This window comes from Heterodontus francisci, chromosome 24 (assembly GCF_036365525.1).
Source record: "Heterodontus francisci isolate sHetFra1 chromosome 24, sHetFra1.hap1, whole genome shotgun sequence".
NCBI classification, from domain to species: domain Eukaryota; kingdom Metazoa; phylum Chordata; class Chondrichthyes; order Heterodontiformes; family Heterodontidae; genus Heterodontus; species Heterodontus francisci.
In genome coordinates this window covers 65,413,441-65,436,640 of record NC_090394.1, presented here as the reverse complement: position 1 = coordinate 65,436,640, position 23,200 = coordinate 65,413,441, and the positions used below count along the sequence as shown (strand labels likewise).

General features: G+C 41.8%; 1 protein-coding gene across 6 annotated transcripts in view; it reads right to left on the bottom strand.

The window, feature by feature from the left end:
* Positions 1–6,140: 6,140 nt before the first annotated feature.
* Positions 6,141–23,200, bottom strand: part of ccdc78 (coiled-coil domain containing 78) — a 52,546-nt gene continuing 35,486 nt past the window's right edge. For 5 of the 6 annotated variants that reach the window (XM_068056441.1, XM_068056439.1, XM_068056438.1 and 2 more), the window contains exons 13-22: positions 21,289–21,339; positions 20,026–20,114; positions 19,245–19,323; positions 18,015–18,140; positions 17,657–17,868; positions 15,422–15,596; positions 14,841–14,884; positions 13,949–14,030; positions 10,338–10,438; positions 6,141–6,615 (exon numbers count right to left, since the gene is read on the bottom strand). In XM_068056441.1, coding sequence (XP_067912542.1) covers positions 6,531–6,615; positions 10,338–10,438; positions 13,949–14,030; positions 14,841–14,884; positions 15,422–15,596; positions 17,657–17,868; positions 18,015–18,140; positions 19,245–19,323; positions 20,026–20,114; positions 21,289–21,339 — 1,044 coding nt within the window. In that variant the 3' untranslated portion in view covers positions 6,141–6,530. The remainder of the gene's footprint in view (positions 6,616–10,337; positions 10,439–13,948; positions 14,031–14,840; positions 14,885–15,421; positions 15,597–17,656; positions 17,869–18,014; positions 18,141–19,244; positions 19,324–20,025; positions 20,115–21,288; positions 21,340–23,200) is intronic. The other variant, XM_068056443.1, reaches the window with a different exon arrangement.

Sequence of the window (23,200 nt, the reverse complement as noted above, 5' to 3'; positions counted from 1 at the left end):
ACTCTTCAGGAACTGTTCCAGAATCTATAGAATTTTGCAAGATGATCACCAATGCATCCACTATCTCCATAGCTACCTCTTTCAACACTCTAGGATGTAGAATATCAGGTTCCAGGCACTTATCAACTTTAAGCCCCATTAATGTCTCCAATACAACCTTCTTACTAATACTAATTTCTTTCAATTCCTCATTCTCCCCAGTCCCTTGGATCTCTAATTTTGGGAGATTTCTTGTATATTCCTCAGTGAAGACAGGCACAAAGTAATCGTTTAGCTGCTCTGCCATTTCTCTATTCCCCATTATAAATTCTCCTGACTCTGCCTGTAATAGACCCACATTTGTCTTAGCCAAACGTACCTATAGAAGCATTTACAATCTGTTTATGCTTTTTGCTAGTTTACATTTATATTTTATTCTCCCTTTATCAGTTTCTTGGTCCTCCTTTGCTGTATTCTAAAATCCTCCCAATCCTCAGGTTTACTACTATTTCTGGCAACTTTTTATGCCTTTTCCTTTAATCTTATACAATCCTTAACTTCCGTTGTTAGCCACGGTTGACTGCCTTTACATTTGGGGTTTTTGTGCCTTGAAAGAATGTATAGTTGCTGTAAACTATGTAATATTTATTTAAAGACTATCCATTGTCTATGTACTGTCATACCTTTTAATGTATTTTCCCAATCCACCTCAGCCAATTTGCCCCTCATACCTTCATAATTTCCTTTGTTCAAATTTAACACCCTGGCTTCAGATTGAACTACCTCACTTTCAAACATAATGTAAAATTCTATCATATTATGGTCACTCTTCCCTCAAGGTTCTTTTTCAACAAGATTATTAATTAGCCCTTTCTCATTACATAATACTAGATCTTAAATAGCCTGTTCTCTAGTTGGTTTCTCGACATACTGCTCTAGAAAACCATCCCTCACACACTCCAGAAACTTGTCCTCCACAGTATTAGTGCTCATTAGGTATACCCAGTCTATGTGAAGATTGTCGTCACCCATGATTACTGTATTACCCATGTTACATGCTTCTCTCATCTCCTGACTAATACCATGCCCCACGCTACCACTACTATTTGGCGGCCTAAAAAGAACTACAAATGTTTGCTGCCCCTTGCTGTTTCTCAGCTCCACCCAAATATATTCCACATTTTGTTCTTCTGATCTGAGACCCTCCCTTACAGTTACAGATCCCATCCCTTATTATCAGCGCAACACCACCTCCTTTTCCTTTTTGCTTGTCCTTTCTAAATGTCGAATATCCTCGAATAGTCAGTTCCCAATCTTGGTCACTCTGTAGCCACATTTCCGTAATGGCAATTAGATCATACCTATTTACCTCTATTTGTGCCTTTAAATCATCTACCTTGTTGCGAATGCTGCATGCATTCAAGTAGAGTGCCCTTAACCTTGTCTTCTTGACATTATTCTGCATTCTAAACCTAGTTGATGCTTGCCTTTGTTTCGACTGCCTTCTAATGTCGCTTGCTACTTTTCTACCTCCTGTTACCAGCTTCACTTCCTTCCAATTTGAGCTACCCCTAAGCTTCCCATCCCCCTGACAAGCTATTTTAACCCTCTCCGACAGCACTAGCAAGTCCCCCTATGAGCAGATTGGTTCCGGTCCTGTTAGGGTGTAGCCCATCCATCTTGTACAGGTCCCACTTGCCTCAGAACCAGTTCCAATGCCTCAGAAATCTGAAGCCCTCCCTCCTGCACTAATTCTTCAGCCACGTATTCAATCAATCAATCCTCCTATTCCTATGCTCACTAGCATATGGCACTGGGAGTAACACTGAGATTACTGCTCGAGGTCCTGCTTTTTCATTTCCTTCCTAACTCCCTAAAATCTGCTTTTAGGACCTCATCCCTCGTCCTACCTATGTCATTGATACCAATGTGGACGACGATCTCTGGCTGTTCACCCTCCCCCAGAAGGATGGTCCTGCAGCTGCTCCATGAGATCCTTGACCCTGGCACCAGGGAGGCAACACACCATCCTGGAATCACACTTACTGCCGCAAAAACGCCTGTCTGATCCCCTGACTATCGAATCTCCCATCACTATTACTCTTCTACTTTTCTTCCTCCCCTCCTGTGCAGCTGAGCCACTCTTGGCGCCACAGAATTTGTTCTGGCTGCACTCCCCATCGCCCTCACCAGTATCCAAAATGGAAAAACGATTAGCAAGCAAGATAGACTCAGGGCACAGCTGCTTGGTTCTCTTAGACTGCCTGGCGATCACCCATTCCCTCTCTGCCTGCATGCTCCTAACCTGCAGTGTGACCACCTCCCTAAACGTGCTATCCACATAGTCCTCTGGATGCACAACAATGACTCCAGCCACCGCTCGAGTTCTGAAACCCGGAACAGTTCGTCTAGGACACGTGCATCCATGACTTCCCACATACCGCAGGATGTACACTCCACTTATCCGAGCTGACCTGCCATACCGTAACTTTAAAAATTATTTATTACAATTAGAAGTAGAATAACTTACCAGTTACTCACCAATCAGATTCTTCCCTTTTACTGAAGAGAGAGGCAGCTACTGAAGGCTGAAAAAAGGGAGAAAAAAGAAAGGAGCCCCTCCTTCACTGAACTCCCTCACGCACCAAACTCCCACTTTATACTCTGTGCCCTCAAAGTAGCTCTCAGTGCAGACAAATTTTTTCTTAACTAATTTTCAGTTCCCCTCCTTACCGAACTCCCTCACTTACCAAACTCCCTTCTTTACACTCTGCGCTCTCCAGCAGTACTCAATGTAGATAGGCAGCACTGAGTCCTCTGAATTTATACTCTTTGAAAACAATACTGTGTCAGCTCTGCTAGAGCTCAGAAACCAGTTTAAGCTAGCTACCTAATTAACTGGCTACAACTACTCTGAGAGCTTGTATATCTCTGCTTAGAACTGTAAGAAACCTAACTTACCTCTTAACTTAAATAATAACTTCAATTAATTGCTAAATGTGAACGAAAAAACTAGACTTTAAAGCGATTAACCCTTAAAATCCACTCACTTACCAAACTCCCTTCTTCACACTCTGTGCTCTCCAGCAGCACTCAGTGGGATTTTAGTTACAAGGTTAGGTTGAAAAAGCTGGTATTGTTCTCCTTAGAACAAAGGAGATTGAGGGGAGATTTAATAGCAATGTAGGAGATTATGAAATATATAGATAAGTTAGACAAGGAAAACTGTTCCCATTAACATATGGTACAAAGGCGAGGGACACAGATTGAAAGTTTTGGGCAAAAGATGCAGGGGGAATATGAGGAAACACTTTTTTTTAATGCAGCGGGTAATGACCTGGAACTCACTGCCCACAAAGGTGGTGGAAACGGAGACGATCAATGACTTCAATAGGAAATAGGATGGCCACCTGAGAGAAATAGATTTGCAGGGCAACGGGGATCGAGACGGGGAGTGGGACTGACGGCATAGCTCCGTGGAGAGCTGGCATGGGCTCGAAGTATCACTTGTACCATCAATGGGTTATTTGAAATTTATCAACGATAGCAGACTTCATGACTGTCCTGTGGAAGTTTCAGGGGTAATAGTAAAAGAAGACTAAGTTAGGATAACCTGACAGAAGCAGAAAGCATCGTGGGATCACTAGTATGGAGGGTACAGCATGTGGCTAAAACATCTCTTTGGAATAAGCAGCCTGAACCGAATAAGACAGCTGGTGTAGGAATTAACTGTTTTCCTGCAGACAGTAGACCTTTCGGTCAGAATTGTATCACATGTCTTTAGGAGTGTATGAATTTAAAATAGTTAAATACATATACATACGTATAATGGAGGAAGTACTGGACAGAGAAACCTTGATGCGATAAGGCTTGAGGCTTACTGTCTGTATTTGCAGAACTGGACAAAACAGTTTCTACCATTTTTCAGAAGGATGAGAATAGCACATTGTGCTATGGTTACATCACATCCCGTAACAAAAGGTACATGTGATGTGGAATGGGTATGAAAGTTGGTGGGGTGTAGGCAGGACTGAGCTCACCATAGATCACTCTCATGGTGTCTGAGGTTCCATCCAGTGGGATGACCTGATATAAGTAATGTTGACACATGGGATTTGCCTGTTTACTATGATTGATGTATTAGTATGAGAAGACAGAAGATACATCTTGTATTTCTAAATATAGTATTAAAGTTGATGATGCTAGACTCTCAGGCCTATTAATAAAATGATCCAGTGTGGCTATAATCTGGCATCCTGTGTCAATTCCCTTCCACTTTAGTGGACACAGAACAAAATGTATATTTTAAAATTTTTACAAAAAATTACATATAATTACACAGAATATACAGCACAGAAACAGGCCATTTAGCCAACCAGTCTATGCCAGTGTTTATGCTCCATTCGAGCCTCCTCCCTGTTAGATACCAAAAGTACCAATATTTGTCAGAATTTTCGCAAAATAATGTTTTACGCCAAACATTTTTAGCTTCTCAAAACGAGGAAGTAGGAAATCATTTTTTTTTTATACAAGGAAGAAGCTCTTGCTTTATGTTAGTGTTACTGCTGTGGTTAGATCGCATTTATGAGGGGAGAAGGATGAAGGAAGATGAGAAAGATTCTACATCAAATGGGAGCTCTGAGGGGGGGGGACAGTAAATCATTGAGCATCTTTGAGTAGAAGATGTACTGCCAGTCTGCTGCAGTACATAATATTTTTGAGGGTGGGAATGACAGATTATTTACTAGTAAAGTGCAAAGGATAAATCATGTCACAAATCAAGTCTTGCTTGCGATTTTTCTGAAAGGTCTTATAAATTTCAACAGAGCAGTTAAAATGTACATGAAAGTGCAAGATTGTAAGTATTGCAAAGATGGTGATGATCTAACTGAACAATGTCCAGTTAGTGATTGAATTGACTGAGAATATAAGCAGCTTCCCAATACGGGTAGAAGATGCTCCCTGGCTATCTCTAGTCTGATTTAAAGGAAGAGGTAACAGCCGTGACTTAAACCCCATGGCTGCACAGCTCATGGCACAATTAACAAAGCTGCATGGACACTTGAAGCCTACGTGAAACTCAATGACTACAAAAGACAAGAAAAGACACAAATACTAAGCTGGAAGACAGCAAGAGAATTTTCTAAATTGACTCATTAAACGCTTTCAATTATATAATTAAATACTGTTACAAATTGGATATACACAAACTAATTTTCCCAATGTGTAAAATTTTCAGTGATTGAATTTTATCAGGGGTTCCAATGCAATCAGCTAAGCATATTTCCTGTTCATTATCAGCAGCCTTATAACCTACAAGTGTTTAGAAAGTAATCACCGCAGGCCTGGGCAATTCGTCTGGAAGTAGGAAACAAGGGATGAAAATGATTGGCTTTAATGTTTCTGGAGAAAAACTCAGTGTGTTGTCTGATATAATTGCATTTACTAGATATTAATTGTTACATGATATATGCTATGATATTTCCCTATGGTCAATTGTGGCATTACTTTAAGAATTCATAATCACATCACAATCCAAACTGAAGGATGAGCGTTTATACTGAATGTCACTGTCCATTTTACCACCTGTCACTGGCAAAATAAATGAAGCAAAATGGTACAAAATTGCCCCAATAATTCCATAGGATATATGACAAAGGAAAATGGCTACCTAGGCTGATTTCAAGGCTAATTTCATCCCGGGTCAGATATTAGTTACCCTTGTAATTTACGATGTTATGAGAACCACTCAATCTGATTGCTGGCTTGTAATCAGATTTAGCGATCCATTATTCTAAATATAAACTGGTTTGTAAACAGTAAAAGGGAGAGTGAGACAGGAAATGCATTGTGCTTCAACAAAAACTTAATTTGATAATGTGCTTCACTAGGAAAAGGTTTAATGATGAAAATGTAAAAAAACATATACATATATAATAATCCTGAAGATAGCAAAGTTGAGAACAGATGCTGATTATAGTTTTTAAATAGCTTAAGAAGTTTATAAATAACGAATATTCACAAATGGGATTGAATGCAAGCCCCCGATGAATATGTTGAGTATGATTCAAGGATACAGAGCTAATTAGAGCTAGGCCATTCACGACTGATGTTAAGAAGGGTAGTGGAAATCTGGAACTCTCCCCCCCCACCCCCCCCCCCCAAAAGCTGTTAAGAATTTCAAAACTGAGATTGGTAGATTTTTGTTAGGCAAGGGTATTAAGAGTTACAGAACCAAGGTAGTATATTAAGATACAGATCAGCCATGATCTTATTGAATGGACATGAGGGGCTGAATGGCCCAATCCTGTTCCTTTGTACAGTCTAGTTTGTGAACAAATTTACTTGCACGTGGTAACGTCTTCCCCCAGGGCAGACCATAAGCAGAATGGATGAGTACCTTTTATTTCTGTAGCATAGAGTGTCAGTAAAAATGCTACTACGCTAATCGCAATGTTCACTTTCCAATCACTTAAAATAACTGCTCAGAAAATTCCTGATGACATCGGGGGTTAGATTACTATATTTCAGAGTTGAGATTCCTGTGGAAGTTAGTGATGGAGAACATCAGCACTGGCTGCTTTTGGTACTTCAGTCCCAACGAGTTTTCGGAGGCGTGTAATTTCTTGCTTGTACCTGCAATATTTTACAAAATGGTCAAATGGTAATGTAATTTCAAAACAGATATGACTTTACAACCTATATATTGTACAAACAACTAGGAGTATATTACATCATACAATACAGCCAAGATGTATTTTGAAGTGGAGTCACAATTATAATGTAGGCAATGCAGAAGCCAATTTACACACAGCAAGCTCCCACAAGCAGCAATGTGATAATGACCAAATAATCTTTTCTTAGTGATGTTGATAAACATGGATAACTCCCTTGCTCTTCCCTGAATCAGTGGCATGGAATCTTTTAAACCCACCTGACAGATCCTTAGTTTAACATCTCATCTGAAAGACGGCACCTCCAACAGTGCGGCACCTCCTCAGTACTGCATGGGAGGATCAGCCTAGATTTTTGTGCTTATGTCTCTGCTTGAACTCACAATCTTCTGACTCAAAGGCGAGCATGCTACCAACTGAACCATAGGTGACAGAACAGACAACTTATATAATTCTTAAGTAGGTTTCTGCTTTAATTAAATGATGAGGAGACAATGGGTGGGGGGAAATAGCAAAAAAATGCGTCGGGATGGCTCCCCAATGTGTTCCCACCCTCTCACTTTTACCAGAGATGGCTTCAGAGCAGTAACAGCAACCTGCCCGGCAATGGGAGGAAGCCAATTAAGGTATTTATGGAGGCAATTAGCGGACGTTTTTGGAAGTCGATGGAATTTTGCTGACAGTGCAAGGGCCCCCCGCTGTGTCTTGCAGTTCATCTACACAAAGGAAGCGAGAGCTCGCTGGAGGCTGGAGTACCATGCGATTCATATGCAGTGGTCACTTTAAAGGACAAAATTGGCAATCCTCAAGAGATTCAGAGGGAAATGCTTGCAGCAGAGGCACCTTTCTGTTCTGTGCCATCTTCCTCTGGTTCCACTTCCTCCTACTCTTGCACCTCCTGCTCCTGCTCTTTCCCTGATGAGCTATCTCCTTCCAGGGCCTCACCATCCTCAAGGTCCACACCTCTCTGGAGGGCCACGTTATGGAGAGCGCAGCAGACCACCACAATGACCATGACCCTTGCAGGAGGGTTTGGAGGGCACCGACCAACCAGTCCAGGCACCAGAATCACATCTTCAGAAGCCTGATGGCCTGCTCAATGGTTGACTTAGTGAGCAGGTGGTATTGGTTGTTTCGACTCTGTCTGGAGCTCCATAGAGGAGTCAGTAGACATCTCTTCAAGGGATATCCCTTGACCCTTCAGATCCATCCACACACTTTGGGCTTTGGAGTGAAGATCTGAGGCAGCCTTAACTGTCAGAGGATGAAGGAGTCATGGCAGCTGCCAGGAAAGTGAGCGAATACAAGGAGGAAGCTCTTGTGGTTGCAGACCAGTTGAACGTTGAGGGAGTGGAATCCTTTCCTGTTGATGAATCTCACTGGGCGCCTTCATGACTACATGGGTGCAATCAATGATGCCCTACACCTGGGGAAATCCAATGATGGTGGCAAAACCCAATGCCCTCTGTCACTGCAACACTGTCTATATGGAATTGAAAGTATTGTTCAGCTCTGGCAAAGAGGGCATCAGTGACCTGTGAGATGCAGTGGTGTACTTCCGCTTTGAGATACCACTAAGATATGCAGCAGATCCTCGGAAGGAGCCAGAAGTGAAGTTCAATGCCACAGTGACTTTGACGGCTACTGGCTGCGAGGCGTGAAGTCTTCGGCAACAAGGTCACAGATCTCAGTGATCATCTGCTTGGAGAGTCGCAGTCTTCTGCAGCACTGGGTCTCAGTCATCTCCAGGTAGCTCAGTTCTCAGTGATAGATCCTGTGCTGAGAGTATGGCCTCCATATCCTTCCTGTCCCTCTTTCCTCTTCCATGCCCTCCTGCTGCTCGGTGTTCCATCTTTCCTGCAGGCAGTGTTGGCCCTCATCACCACTGGGCCAAAAATCTGAGAGTTGTACCCCCATTGCCAGATGCAGCCTTCCTTCTAGCCAGGTGGCTACCCAAATGTCCTTGGCAGTGTTGCCCCCTACTCTTCTGCCCCCCCCCCCCCCCCCAATGCCTGGGGGTGCCAACCCTGTTCAGTGCCTGGGTGCTGAGTGTCCACTCTCCCCGATACCTGTGCAACGCCAAGGGCACCCCCTTACCAACTGCCCAGTCCCCCTATGCCCCACTGACCAGAGTAATGCCCTGGGGCAGCCACAACTGGCTCTCCGCTCTGTACCTCCATCCCCTCAGCTGATATGTTCAGAAGGCGCATGTTACCCATGCGCCCCTTTAAAAATTTGAACTTCTCGCCTGACAAATTCTTAACAAGCTTTTCAACAATCTTAATTGGCCTCAGTTGGGAGGAGAGCAGGATTCCTGTCCCGCCCTCCCATGTCCTGATGATTATAGCCAGCACTGGAATTGTCACCTTGAAATTGACACGCAGCCTACTGCCAATATTTTCAGACTCTCCCTCCCCCCGCACCCCCCCCCCCTCCATCACCTCCGTTCCCAACTTCAAGGAACCCCAAAAATTCAGCCCCATATGTCTGCTGCAATCGGAATATTTGCAATAGAGTTGTCCCGTTTTTAACATGTTAAAAAAAGAGAAAATAAACTAATTGCAGCAGTGTTGAAGGATGACACTAACGTAATTATCTTCAATTGAGTGAGTTCACCCTCCCTTGCACAGAAATTTTAGTAGAGTGTTGCAACAGACATAATGCCACCCACTTAATACTATGCCTAGAATATGTGTTCACATGCATACGTCGAGTGTTGAGGGAATGTCACGACTTGTCACTGGGAACAATATTACTGAAAAGGGTCCCTGTCCGCAGCCATTATGATCATTTCTATAGTAACCACTGCTCATTCATGTTAACTACCTCTTTCTTTACAGTGTAAATAATACTCATTGTTCATCTAGCTTTTTTGATCGCTGTGATCTATATGTTAAAGTATTCCAAGCCAATACCTTTCCCCATGAGCAATACCATGAAAGATTAACGGTGAATGCATAAAACCACTGATAATCTACCATGCATCACAGATTAGAACTTTTGAGTTTCTGTTTTTATGAAAGATAAAAGTGAAAAGTTACACATAAATTACAATTTTTACAATTATCTGAAGTGGAAACTCATGGCAGTAAAACTGTTATTGTGTAAATTCCAAAATGATTTATGCCTCTTAATATAGGCATGAGCCACACATTTAACAAGCAGATACCTGCAACTCCTTTCACAGGTGTTGCCAAATCAAAGTAACTCCTCAAACACAATTACTAATAGTAAACATTACATTCTGATAATTTATTTAAGTTAAAATATTTTAAATCTTCATTTCATAAATGCTCATTTTCCAACATTGAACCAATGACGATTGATGTTCTCTGGTAATCTAATAGTTATCTGTGCAATTTTAACATAATTATTAGTCCACTTGAAACAACAGCTGTGTCAATGGCACATAACAGGAATTTTAGGCCAATGAATTAATTGGTAGGACGGAGAATAATTTGTGTTTATATAGTGCCTTTCACAACCTTAGGACAAATACACGTATCTGACCTGATGAGAGTCACTGCTAGTTGATGAATGGGCAGAAGGCAGCTACATGGAAAAAGTCTTTGCTGGAGAAAGGTGAGTTGGCATCAGTCTGAGGCGTGGTATAAAAAAAATCAATGTAGGTTTGCAATCTCTTTCAATTGCAACTCCTCTAAGCATTGTGTAACCTGACTTTACCTGCCCAGGTGTTTATCTACATATTCCTGAAGTTCAGCCAACTGCTCCTCTGCAACTGTAACTCGTGAGATCAATTGAGCACGCTCACGTTCCAATTCCTCCTGTGGATAAAAGCCAGTGTTAATACATCTGCATTCTCAAACTCTCTGCTGGATACCAGCACACCATACCTATTCACAGTCTAGAATTTCTAAGCCTGAAATTACAGTGAGCCATGTTATTGAGCTCACATCAAATTGCTCTCTTTGCTACTTAATGCCTTTGGGAAGTATACAAACTATACTGTAGGGCTTTCCATAGTTCATTCCCTTCCTCATAGAAGTCAAGGAGGTTGGCCAGGTAGGATCTTCCCCTTATGAATCCAAGTTGACTACTGTTTACTCAGTTATAATTGTAAAATACTTCTCAGGTTTTCTCCTTATAATTGATTCCATTATTTTTCATGGGATGGAAGTGAGACTGATGGTTCTATAATTACCATTCATTCATTGGTGTCACCTTCTTCCCAGAAGATTGACTGCCATGGATCTCCACCTCTTGTCTGTCCTGTGCTGTCCTTACATATTCTGCATAAGTCAACTGCATCTAGTCCATTATATCCGTCATCCATTTTCTGCTGAGCTTCCCTGTCCCACTTCTGTCGATCTTTCCTTCCAATAATTGTCTCTGTCTACCTTCTGCTCTAGTGATGTGACCGAAATATTGTATCTTTCTCTTTTTGATATTAGGCACTAATTTCCTCTTTTCTCCAGCCATTTCCAGAACTTCCTTATTAGTCTTTCTGTCTGCGTAAGATGAGCAGAACATCCTCCTATAGTTACTAGGGTCTGTATTATCCCTTTTTGAATACAGGCTATAAATTTGCCTAAATTATAATCAACTGGTCCTCCTGCAGTTTCCAGTGACTTCTTCATAATGGTTGTCAGTGCCTCAGAAATCTCCTCTCTTGTTTCTTGCATCACTGAGATAAATACAATCTATCTCCTATTTGTGTTAAGCCCTTTTGGTCTGTCCAGGACCCCTATCTCATTTATACCTGCTGTTGATTTTATTATATCTCTGTCTGGGAAGGACATGTTGCTCATGTCTCTTCCATTATGAACACATGTAGCAAATAATCATTCAGATTACACAAAGATAGGTAGGAAGGTAAGTTGTCAAGAGGGCATAAAGAGTCTACAAAGGGATATAGCTGGTTAAGTGAGCAGGCAAAAATTTAGCAAATGAGTATAATGTGGGAAAATGTGAACTTGTCAACTTTGGCAGGAAGAATAGAAAAGCAGAATATTATTTAAATGGAGAGAGACTGCAGAAATCTATGGCACAGAGGGATCTGGATGTCCTGGTACATGAATCACAAAAGGTTAGTATGCAGGTACAGCAAGTGATTAGGAAGGCAAATGGAATGTTGTCATTTATTGCGAGGGGAATATAAAAGTAGCTGTACAGGGTCTTAGTGAGACCACATCTGGAGTACTGTGTACAGTTTTGGTCTCCTTACTTAAGAAAGGATAAAATTGCATTAGAAACAGTTCAGAGAAGATTCACTCAACTGATTCCTGGGATGAAGGGGTTATCTTATGAGGAAAGGTTGAACAGGTTGGGCCTATACCCACTGGAGTTTAGAAGAATGAGTGGTGATCTTATTGAAACATATAAGATTCTGAGGGGACTTGACAGGGTGGATACTGAAAGAATGTTTCCACTTGTGGGCGAGACTCGAACTAAAGGACACAGTTTAAAAATAAGGGGTCTTCCATTTAAGACGGAGATGAGGAGAATTTTTTTCTCTCAGAGGGTTATTAGTCTGTGGAATTCAGTTCCTCAGAGAGCAGTAGAGGCTGGGTCATTGAATATATTTAAGGCTGAGTTAGATAGATTCTTGATGGACAAGGGAGTCAAGTGTCATGGGGGGCAGACAGGAAAGTGGAGTTGAGACCACATTCAGATCAGCCATGATCTTTTCATTGGCGGAGCAGGCTCAAGGGGTTGAAAAGCCTACTGCTGCTCCTAATTCCTATGTATGTAGAATATTAGCTATCTTGTGCTCATCTTCCATTTTCATTTCTTTTGTACCTTGGTTTATAGCTCTGTTTTGACTGTCCTATTATTATAGTACTGGAAGATGCCATCATGTCTAGCCCTTGATTCTTTTGTTCTGAGACTATCTTTGCCCCTCTGATCACCCTTTTAACATCTTTCTGTTTTTTTCTCATATACATTCCAGTGAACCCCCTTATTTTTCTCTCTGCCGGATTTGTAGGGGTCATGATTCCCCTTTATATCACTTATGATTTGTTTGTTTGTTAATTCCTTTATATTTGCTTATTCTGAGCTTGATCATTTTCAATATGTAGGTACCCTGCATGCTCAGCACTATACCTTTAGAAGTGTTACATTCAGCCTCAACTAAAGGATTATTGAACAATCGATTTCCTTTGGTTGTTCCCCGAATTCATTAACTTTGTCACTTTAAAATCATGTGACAGGCCTTAGATTTCTCAAACTCCCAGATGATGTTAAATTTGATGAGGATACATTCACTCTCCTCCAGTAGTTCTACAATTTCTATTCTTGTGCATTATCTGCATCTTCTACAAATTCCGGATCAAAGTGTGAACTATGGCTCCTTCCATTGCTCCTTTAAAATTAAGTCATGGAATAAACGTAACAATCTAAAAATTCTGATGAAGGGTCACTGACCTGAAACGTTAACTCTGCTTCTCTCTCCACAGATGCTGCCAGACCTGCTGAGTATTTCCAGCATTTCTTGTTTTTATTAAAATCTAAAATACTTGGTTCTCCCAGTTTTCCCATTAGAATAACTTTCCAATTCTCACATACTCTTCCCATCTCTTCATAGAGGAATTTGTCCTCCTTTTTATACTGACCTAGAGCTCTAGGATACGAGGTATTCTCCTAGTATCTTGCAGTACAAATGTCTAAGCTAACCACTTCCATAGCTTCTCCCCTTCCACAGAATCAGCAGTTTACTTCGCATATGTCCCTGACATAGACAGCTGCATCATCTCCTTTGTTCCCAGTCTTCTCTGAACACTCTGTACACCTGAATTTGTTTTCATCTTCATAAAAAGGTATATCACTGGAAGATTAGTACAAGTCTTAATGTGACTCTAGCCCCACAGCATTGTCATTGACTCTTAACTGCCCTCTGAAATGGACTAGCAAGCCACTCAGTTGTCAAGGGAAATTAGGGATGGAGAACAAATGCTGGCCTTGCCAGTGATGCCCACATCCCATGAAAGAAAAATAAAATCATCCCTGATCTTTTGGATTTTTTTCAATAGTTCCATAAATACCTTGCATGATGTTAATCTTGAGATTAAATTACATGACCCCTTTTCAACCCTGAATGCTATTAGAACCATACTGGACATGTCTGTGTTCTTAGAGTTGAGGAGGATTAAAATGAGTAGATTGGATTTGCACATCAGATCATTTTACATGAAGAGCATTTATAGAAACTAGCAACTACAACTTTAGTCACCACAAACTATCAGACAATTGCAGTTTCATTCCGGGAGGCAACCATTGCATAATGTAATATAACATGGGTTCTATCAAATTCTATAATCTGTATCATTACAGACCTGTGTAGTAAATGTAAACTCTCTCAGCTGTTTCCTCAGTTCACTCCAGCTTTCATTAGCAACTTTCCCACCCGTCTCTAGGCTGAAAATACAGTGATTAAAAATAGTAAATTAGTAATTTCTGATTTTATTATTAGTAGAATCACAGAAGGTTACAGCAGAGAGGGGACCATTCCTGGCTAGAACAACCTAAAACCAATCCTAATGCTCTGCATTCACCCCATAGCCCTGTATCTTCCTCTGCTTGAAGTGTGTATCTAATCCTCCCTTCGAAAAGATACAATGGTGGCGGCCTCAATTGCTCCTGTAACAAAGCATTCCATGCTCTAAAAAATCCTCTGAAAGAATTTTCTAAACTCCGTCCTCACTTTCTGGTGACAACTTTACTTTGAGGACACTTTGTCATTGATCGCCCACCAGAGGAAATAGCCTTCCACCAATCACCTTCTTAAAACCCTTCATACTTGGAAAAAAAAGCTCTATTAATTTCCTCTTGAACTTCTCTGATCCAACTGAAAAAATCCAGTAGCTCAAATTTCTCCTGTTCCGTAGTTTCTCATTCCCAGTGTCATCTTTGGCTCGATGCAGTTAGCATGCAGTATGCTAAATGTGGCCTTCAGTACACATTTGTAGATGGTCCAAGTGAAGACTAGGCATTTCACCACCCCCGCCCTCCCTTGTCCTCTCTGTGATGATGAGGAGAAGAAACAGTGGGCAAGTATCCTGTGCCACTCTAATCTACCTCCAAACAGCAATGTGCAGGGTGGTATCACCCGAGGCTATTGCCTGTTTGCTTTCTTAGATGGGGAGCAGTGCGCGACAACAAGAGGAGAAACGATAAGAATAAAATAAAGCTGTGTTGACAAACAGTAAGAATTAGAGCAATACTCACAGCGAGGAAGATATGGTTGGTGCAGAGTTCCCACCCAGTCTTACCTGAAAAAGAAATGCAAATTAAACAAATGAGACGCACTTACAATGAAATATATTTTACAGGGATACACTCTGAGCTCGATATTCAAACAAGTAAAGCAGCACCCAACTGTGAAGGTCATGCACCTGCCAGTGTCCATCAATGAACCAGTCACTTTGTGACATCCCCCATTTGTTTATCATGTTTACTGTCATTCAGATCGCCTTGGCTGAAACATCCCATTCATAATGGCTGCTGAATGACACAGCACTGCCTTTGCAAACACTTTTTATGCTGTTGACATATCACTCAGTAACCATTTTGACTGATTATTCCAAGCAACGTACATTTACTGGTGCTGCCTATTATAGGCCTGATTTACAGCTGATGCATGGCACAAGGTGAATAATAACACCTGAGTGACCAATACACCTGAATAGTTGCATTTGAATAGGCAGCATTCCTGTAGTCATTACTCATCATTTAGCTGAGTGGCAAAAATATACCGCTCTTAATTTAAACAACAGTCTGATTTCCCTTTTTCTCTCCAGAGCTCTCACCTTCTCCTGAAGGTGTTGGAGTTGTGCTTCAAGATGGGCTTTATCCTCACGTAGTCGGTTGAGCTCCTGGCTCTGGCTGGATAGCAGTTCACTGTCAGTGATTGCAAAGGTTATTTCTGAAGGACCAGGGTCCATATCCTTGTTGTCCAATGATATAATCTGTTCCCGCTGCATCCTGTACCAAGCAGAAACATGCACGCAGTCACAAACACGTTACTCCACAGATACATCTACACTCGTACCAAACATCATGAAATGTGATTTCTTCCACTTCAGTCCATCTCCCCATCCACTGCCACCCCATGTTCAACATGGAGGAGTACTGAGTCATCAGCTGAGGGAGGGCAGTAGGTGCTAATCAGTAGGAGGTTACCTTGCCCATGTTTGACCTGATGCTATGAGACTTCATGGGGTCCAGAGTTGATGTTGAGGACTCCCAGGGCAACTCCCTCCCTACTATATACCACTGTGCCACCACCTCCAGTGACTCTAGATCTGCCGGTGGGACAGGACATACCCGGGGATGGTGATGGCAGTGTCTGGGACATTGTCTGTAAGGTATGATTCCATGAGTATGACTATGTCAGGCTGTTGCTTGACTAGTCTGTGGGACAGCTCTCCCAACTTTGGCACAAGCCCCTAGATGTTAGTAGAGAGAACTTTGCAGGGTCGACAGGGCTGGGTTTGCCCTTGTTGTTTCCGATGCCTAGGTCGATGCCAGGTGATCCGTCTGGTTTCATTCCTTTTTATTGACTTCGTAGCGGTTAGATACAACTGAGTGGTTTGCTAGGCCATTTCAGAGGGCATGTACGAGTTAACCACACTGCTGTGGGTCTGGAGTCACATGTAGGCCAGACCAGGTAAGGACAGCAGATTTCCTTCCCTAAAGGACATTATTGAACCAGATGGGTTTTTACAACAATCGACAATGGTTTCATGGCCATCATTAGACTAGCTTTTAATTCCAGATTTATTAATCAAATTCAAATTCCACCTGGATCTCTGGCTTACTGGTCCAGTGATAATACCACTACGCCACCACCTACCCGGTCACAATACTCAGGCAACAGTCTGAGATGTAGGACAGGATTTTTAAGTCCCGATGGCAGTAGGAACGGAAGTGGGGAGGAGCTAAAAATTGGGACACCTACTGGTGTGTTGGTTTCCCATTGCTGTTCCTACCGCCAGTGAGTTTCTTGAGGATGGGGGAAGGCGCCCTGTGGAAACATGCCCCATTCAGGGTTGAGTCCAATGAATCCAGTTAACGAGCTCACTGTCAGCTCATAGAGGGCCAGTTTGGGATTGGGTGGGGCGCACGGGTTGCACACTGCATCTGGGACAGACCAGGTGCAATACAGTGGGCAGCCTGTCATGGCCACACCATCAGTGCCCATAAAAGGGAGCAGGGCTGAGAGGACCACACAGCCATTGGCACACAGGTGCCAGCGGATGTGTTGAGATTGTGGGGAGAGTGGTCTGTTCCCATTTGGGCAGTGCAGGGGGTCATGACCCTTCTGACATCGTGGGGCATAAGAGGAGGGGATTAGGTTCCAGACATTATTCGGAGTCCAGCTGAGCACAAGGAAGTCAGCAGCTGATCTTGGGTATAGTGGTGATGAGGATCAACATCCTCAGGAGCAGAGGCAGAGCCCCGGGGCATGAGGAGGGCAGAAGAGAGGCACAAGGGACAGGAAGGCAATGATGGCCGTACCCTCAGCATAGGATCTACCACCAAAGGCGGAGCTACCTGGAGAACCCGTGCCAGAGAAGGAATGTGACATGCACTCTGTGCGTCAGTGGCACTATTCCTGCATTCACTCTGGGAGATGCCTCATATGCCTTTCCATGAGGTTGGCCACTCTCTCAATGGAGGAACTCATGTGTTCAAAGCCCTGAGCCATGGTGGTGCATATGAGCTGAATGGACAAGATCAGCATTGGCTTCAATGATCTACACAGCTGAATAATCTGCTAATAGTCCAGGCTTGTGCACAATGGATGATCACAAGATGTTGGGGCTGGGCCATTCCTATGTCTATTATCATTTCAACCTGGCCTAACAGAAGGAAGTGGGCTGAGCAGGACAACATCACGCAGCAGAATTAACCATTTGAGCAACTGGTTACAGCGCTTTATTGCTACAAATTTTCTCATGTTATCAAGCATTAGGCCGCGGCTCAGAAGGAAATACTGCATGACCATGACTAGAATGTCCCAATTATTATTTTTTTTTTACCTGTATGCGATCAAAAGATGTTCATGTTTCTTGACGACATTCTGCATCCTTTTTTTGTAGTTTCTGGCTGCTGTCGCCAGTTGTTCTTCCCGTGATCTGTATGCAGATCGAATATCCTTGAGCATGCTGTCTACAAATCTCTTCAGGTAAGGATGGTCAGCTGAGGGTTTTGTGTTGTCACTGCCAGATTTCACTGTGTTACCCACATAGTCCTTACACGAAACAATGAGAAGTGACACACCATTAGCGTAGCTTTCAACTAATTTTTCTGACTCTTGCGTACAGGTGAGCTCAAACATGCCATTTACTATATTCTGAATTTTTTGAAGTTGCCTTTAATTATTAACTATTTACTTACAGTAACATCTTCAATGTAGCGGACAAGACGCATGCGATATTCTTCATTCAGTTCTTTCAGATGCAGCTGTAACTGAGAGTTCTCGGTTTCAATCTCCTTTAGTTGACTCTGTGAACCTAGCAGTGCCTATTAGGGATTGCAAAATGGAAACATATTCGTAAGTGTTCTAGATTTTAAAGAAATTATTTTGTACAAAGAAAACACCAGGTATAACCAATTTAAAAACTAAGGACTATTTGGGTTATGCAGTTGGATGGGTAGAGATTCCACTGGAATGATTTAATATTTAATATATAAATGTAGAAGCATAGAATAAGAGGGAAATTACTTATGAACTGATAGACACAGCAAGGAAATCCTACTTAGCTATAATGTTAAAGCGATAACCTTCTGAATAGGACCTGGTCACAACTGACATTTGGAGTTGGGCTTCATTTGAGAGAAACTTTCTCCATCAATAGCTGGGTTGTTTATGAGCAGGAGGGAATAGAATTGCATGGACTTTTACAGCAAAGAATTAGGCCATTCAGCCCAACAAGGCTATGCTGGTGTTTATGCTCCACACACCAGCCTTCTCCCACTGTATCAACTTATCCTGCTTCCTTTCTCCCTCATTTACTTATTAAGCTTCCCCTTAAAGGCTATTCGCCTCAACTACACCCTGTGATGGGGAGTTCCCCATTCTCACCACTCTCTAAGTAAAGAAGTTTCTCCTGAATTCCTTGTTGGATTTATTACTGACTATCTCATATTTAAAGGCTCCCAGGTTTGGACTCCACAAGTGGAAACATCTTTGCTACGAGTACTGTACAATACAAGAGCAATTAGGGATGGTCAGCAATGCCCACATCCCATGAATTAATTTTTTTAAAAATCCTTTTTAACCTGTACAAGATCAGTATTTATTGGAATGGCATTCATGTCAGTCATGGGGATGTCCATGGGCTAGATAGTTTTCCATCACAGCTAATAACACAATATAAACCACAAGAAGTAGAAATTTGGCATGATTGGCAGCAACTTAGTCTCAGCTTAGAATGCATGATAGATCAGAGTTCTACTGGTTTTCTATGTACACCTGAATCTGACACTGCTTAATGCAGCACCCAAAAATGGACAGACATTTCCAAAAATGTAACTGGACAGGTGATGGTCCTACCCCACTCCACCTATATATGTCCAGAAAAGTCACATTTAACTACAGTGTCTTCAGCTAATCTTACTTCTTACCACTGTCTGCTGCGCTAGTTTGTGCTGGGTGTTTCGAATAGCTCTTTTGGCCTCTTGAAGTTCTTTGCCCATCTTTACTCTAAAGCAAAGGTTTCAGTCAGTAGTTAAAATCAACTTACAGTTAATGAGTGGAAATATCATTTGCAGTTATGAAGCAGTGAGCTATCAAAATCATGCATTCAGTGTCTCAATGTTTGAGTGGATTAATACCAAACTTAAGGACAACCATAGCCTAAGATAATAAAGGGAGGACATTATAGAAGGATGATGCAATAGCAGTTACAGGAACGTATTAATGACTCAGGCATCAAACTATAATAACCCGCTCGACCTCCACAATGGTTCAATCTATAGCTGCACTGCTTAGCGTGGCACTGTGCCACATAGAGCAGAAAAGTCAAAGGTTCATTCCCTGATCTGTGCTTAGTTAGCTGACCTCAGTCAGGGCACCAGTAGGGGTGCTAAGAAGTAGCGTCTTCGGTTAAGGAGGTGGAAAGAAATCCCACACCTTTTTGCTCTTAAATGATCTGCATACATCTTGAGGATGTCTTGATCAAACAAGTGGCACAAACTTTGTCATGTAACAAAATGGTCACCTGTTGTCTTATAATGGTTATGAAACAGAAGCTGTTAGGAGCTTTGACAGGTCAAATAAAGCCGTAAATAACCCCAAACTAATATTAGTGTGCAATGTAAATAGGCTGATCTAATCAAATCATAAATGGATATAACAAAGTATCCCTGCCGGTCTGAATGTGAGACCATCATGGTGTGCACTTACATTCGTTCTTCCATTGCATTTTGTTGTTTTTCATGGTTTTGTTTCATTATTTCTATTTGTTCTTTGATCTGATCCTGGTTACCTAGCAACTAAGATAAAAGCATCAATCTTCAATGATGGGGCCCCAATTTCCATGCCAAAACCTCAACAAATATTTTTTTGTCATTTTTTGACAAGAAAAATGCCCTTTGTTTAACAGTCCCAGCAAAAATCTGGCATCATAGTCTGAAGCAGCTTTAAATGTTGAGAATGTATCAGTCAATAAAACAGAGAAATGTTGTTCAACAAGTTTGAAAAAGCTAATAAACAAGGCACTATTAAGCATCAAAATATATTGAAACGTGCTATTCTTTGTAAGTTGCTCTTCCCTTCACTTTATCCCCGCTCCCCCATTGTGTCCCATGTCAAACACCTGTCCTCTCCTCAGAGGCTGATCTCACAAGACACTGTGATTTCCATGACCAACTGAATATGTACACGATCATTACAAGTTGCCTTCCAAGTTTTCCTTTACTTCTACGCAGCTCAACTGAGACGCATAACGCATCATGTGGGTAATGATTAAAATACCTCTGGATATATTTTTCTCCCTCAATTTATCTCCCCTTTCGGACTATTTGTCACTGCTGAGGAGGGAATATCACGGACCTCTCCATGACCACGAGCAGTATTGTTCCATAATCTATTGACACAGGGTGCGATGTGGAGTGGGGGGGGGGGGGGGGGGGGGGGGGCGGGCGGGGGAGGGGGGGGGGGTGATGTGATACAATGCCAGCTTTCTATCAGTCCAAGATGGAATCCATGGTTCTGCATGGCACTCCCTGTCACCTGTGATGTCTGCATGTCTTATTTTATATAGGCTGCTGGCAATTTTGAAGGAAATAGACTTTTAGGAACAATCCATTAGAACTTTAAGGATGCTGCAGAATTCTTCAGTATACTTCGTCCATTGCTTAAGATTTCAAATTTTAAGAGTTTCTCAGACTTTCAAGGATCGATTGCTCCAGGCCTAATATGAACTTGAGTTGGACTCTATAATCATCATCCAAGTGGTTCATTGTCATTTGAATTTACTACACTGCTAATTGAAACTATTTTGAAACTAGTCTACCGTCAGATATTTCTACTGGCATCGTAAGAGAGCTTGTGAAACAATTCAATCCTAAAGTGCAATTGCCACATTTTAAATCAGGAATTCATGCAAAACAGACAAATAAGAATTCAGAAAAATTCCACACAGAACACCTTTTGATTAACACTTACATTTCTCTCCAGTGTGCCACGCTCAGATTCAGAAGCAAACACCTCTTCAGACTTGATGCACCACAAATATAAAGGCAAAATGATTAATGTGACTACAAATTTATTTCTTAAAAGCCCACTGATTGGCCTTGAAGAATAGTGCTTAGGCATAATTGCACAAACTTCAAAGGCTTCTGACAGAATCTCTCTCTTGGAACAGGGAACCCCCACCCAACATGTAATTTTTGTAATCAAGGCAAAAAAATGCTGGAAATACTCAGCAGGTCTGGCAGCATCTGTGCAGAGAGAAGCAGAGTTAACGTTTCAGGTCAGTGACCTGATCAAACGTTAACTCTGCTTCTCTTGCCACAGCTGCTGCCAGACCTGCTTAGTATTTCCAGCATTTTTTGTTTTTATTTCAGATTTCCAGTATCTGCAATATTTTGCTTTTATTTTTATACTTTTTGTAATACTGTAAAGTTACCACTTGCTGACAATAGCTGATCAACATCACAAATGTGAACAGTTCGGTTCTCCATATTTAAAAAAAAGGACTTAAAGGCCGTGGATAAGGTGCAAATACAATTTACTAAAATGATACCAGAAGTGGGAGGCTATACCTATTAGGAAAGACTGAACAAGCTGGGGCTCTTTTCTCTACAAAAGGGAAGACTGAGAGGTGATCTGATCAAGAGCTTTAAGATTATGAAAGGCTACCAAAAGCAGTAGTAATGAATAGCATTTACGGGGAAGCTGAATAAGCACATGAGGGAGAAAGGAATAGAATGATAAATGAAGAAGGATCGGAGGATGCTCGTGTGAAGCATAAACACCAGCATGGACCTGTTGGGCTGAATGGCCTGTTTCTGTGCTGAAAATACTACGTAATATTAGCTATCATACAATGAGTGCAGGAAGATTTAAACTTGCAAAAAGCCTGGGCCATTAGTACAGTGCAATTGGCGTTAAACTAAGAACTGTTTTGCAGTTGGGAAATAAAATGATAAGACATCCATAGTACAGGAAAGCAGCTTACAGCCAGAGAACGTGAGAGCAGCCCAAGACAGGAGCAGTGCAGCCTGAGTCTAGGAGTGGGTTCTGGAATGGCTGGGGATGGCAGCTTGTGACGGAGGGTTAGGTGGAGGCCAATCCAATCAATCTGAAGGATCATGGTATAATAAAAGCAAAATACTGCAGATGCTGGAAATCTGAAATAAAAACATAAAGTGCTGGAAATACTCAGCAGGCCAGGCAGCATCTGTGCAGAGAGAAGCAGAGTTAACGTTTCAGGTTTGTGACCTTTCATCAGAACTGATTATTACCACAAAATAATCAGATTGCAAATAATGGACTTTCACTATTGACTTCAGCTAATGTACCAATCAGATTCCAGAAAAAATAGCTGCAGCATTGACTTTTAACAACAGGTTGTTTCGTTTTATTAATACTATGTGATCTCCCACGATACTGCTCGTGTGGAGGCGAGACTGTGGAATGCCTCTGATACTGACAACATTAGTCTGTGACAGTCAGGCTTCAGATATGCAGAGGGGTCAAAGGTTGCATGGGTATAGAGGCCACAAAGGCAGATCATATAAGCAATACTGAGGATGCAGAGTTAATGTGGCAGAGAAGGGCAAGAGAAAAATACCTCTGGCAATAGAGCAGAAAGAGCAGCCAAATCTGTTGCAAACGGGGACACCTATGGAGCCAGTAATGGTGAATGTGCAGTATGATGTAATGGGTAACTGTACTGGTAAGTTTTGTACATGTTTCTTTCAAATTCTTGAATTATGTGTTGTTGCACTGATATACAGGAGAGTGGGTGACAAAGCAAATGGCTGCTAGAAGCTTTCCCCACATACGTTTGAGCACATCACATGGTTATTTGACCCAATCAGAAACATATGGCATATTTTTGTTGTTACTTTAA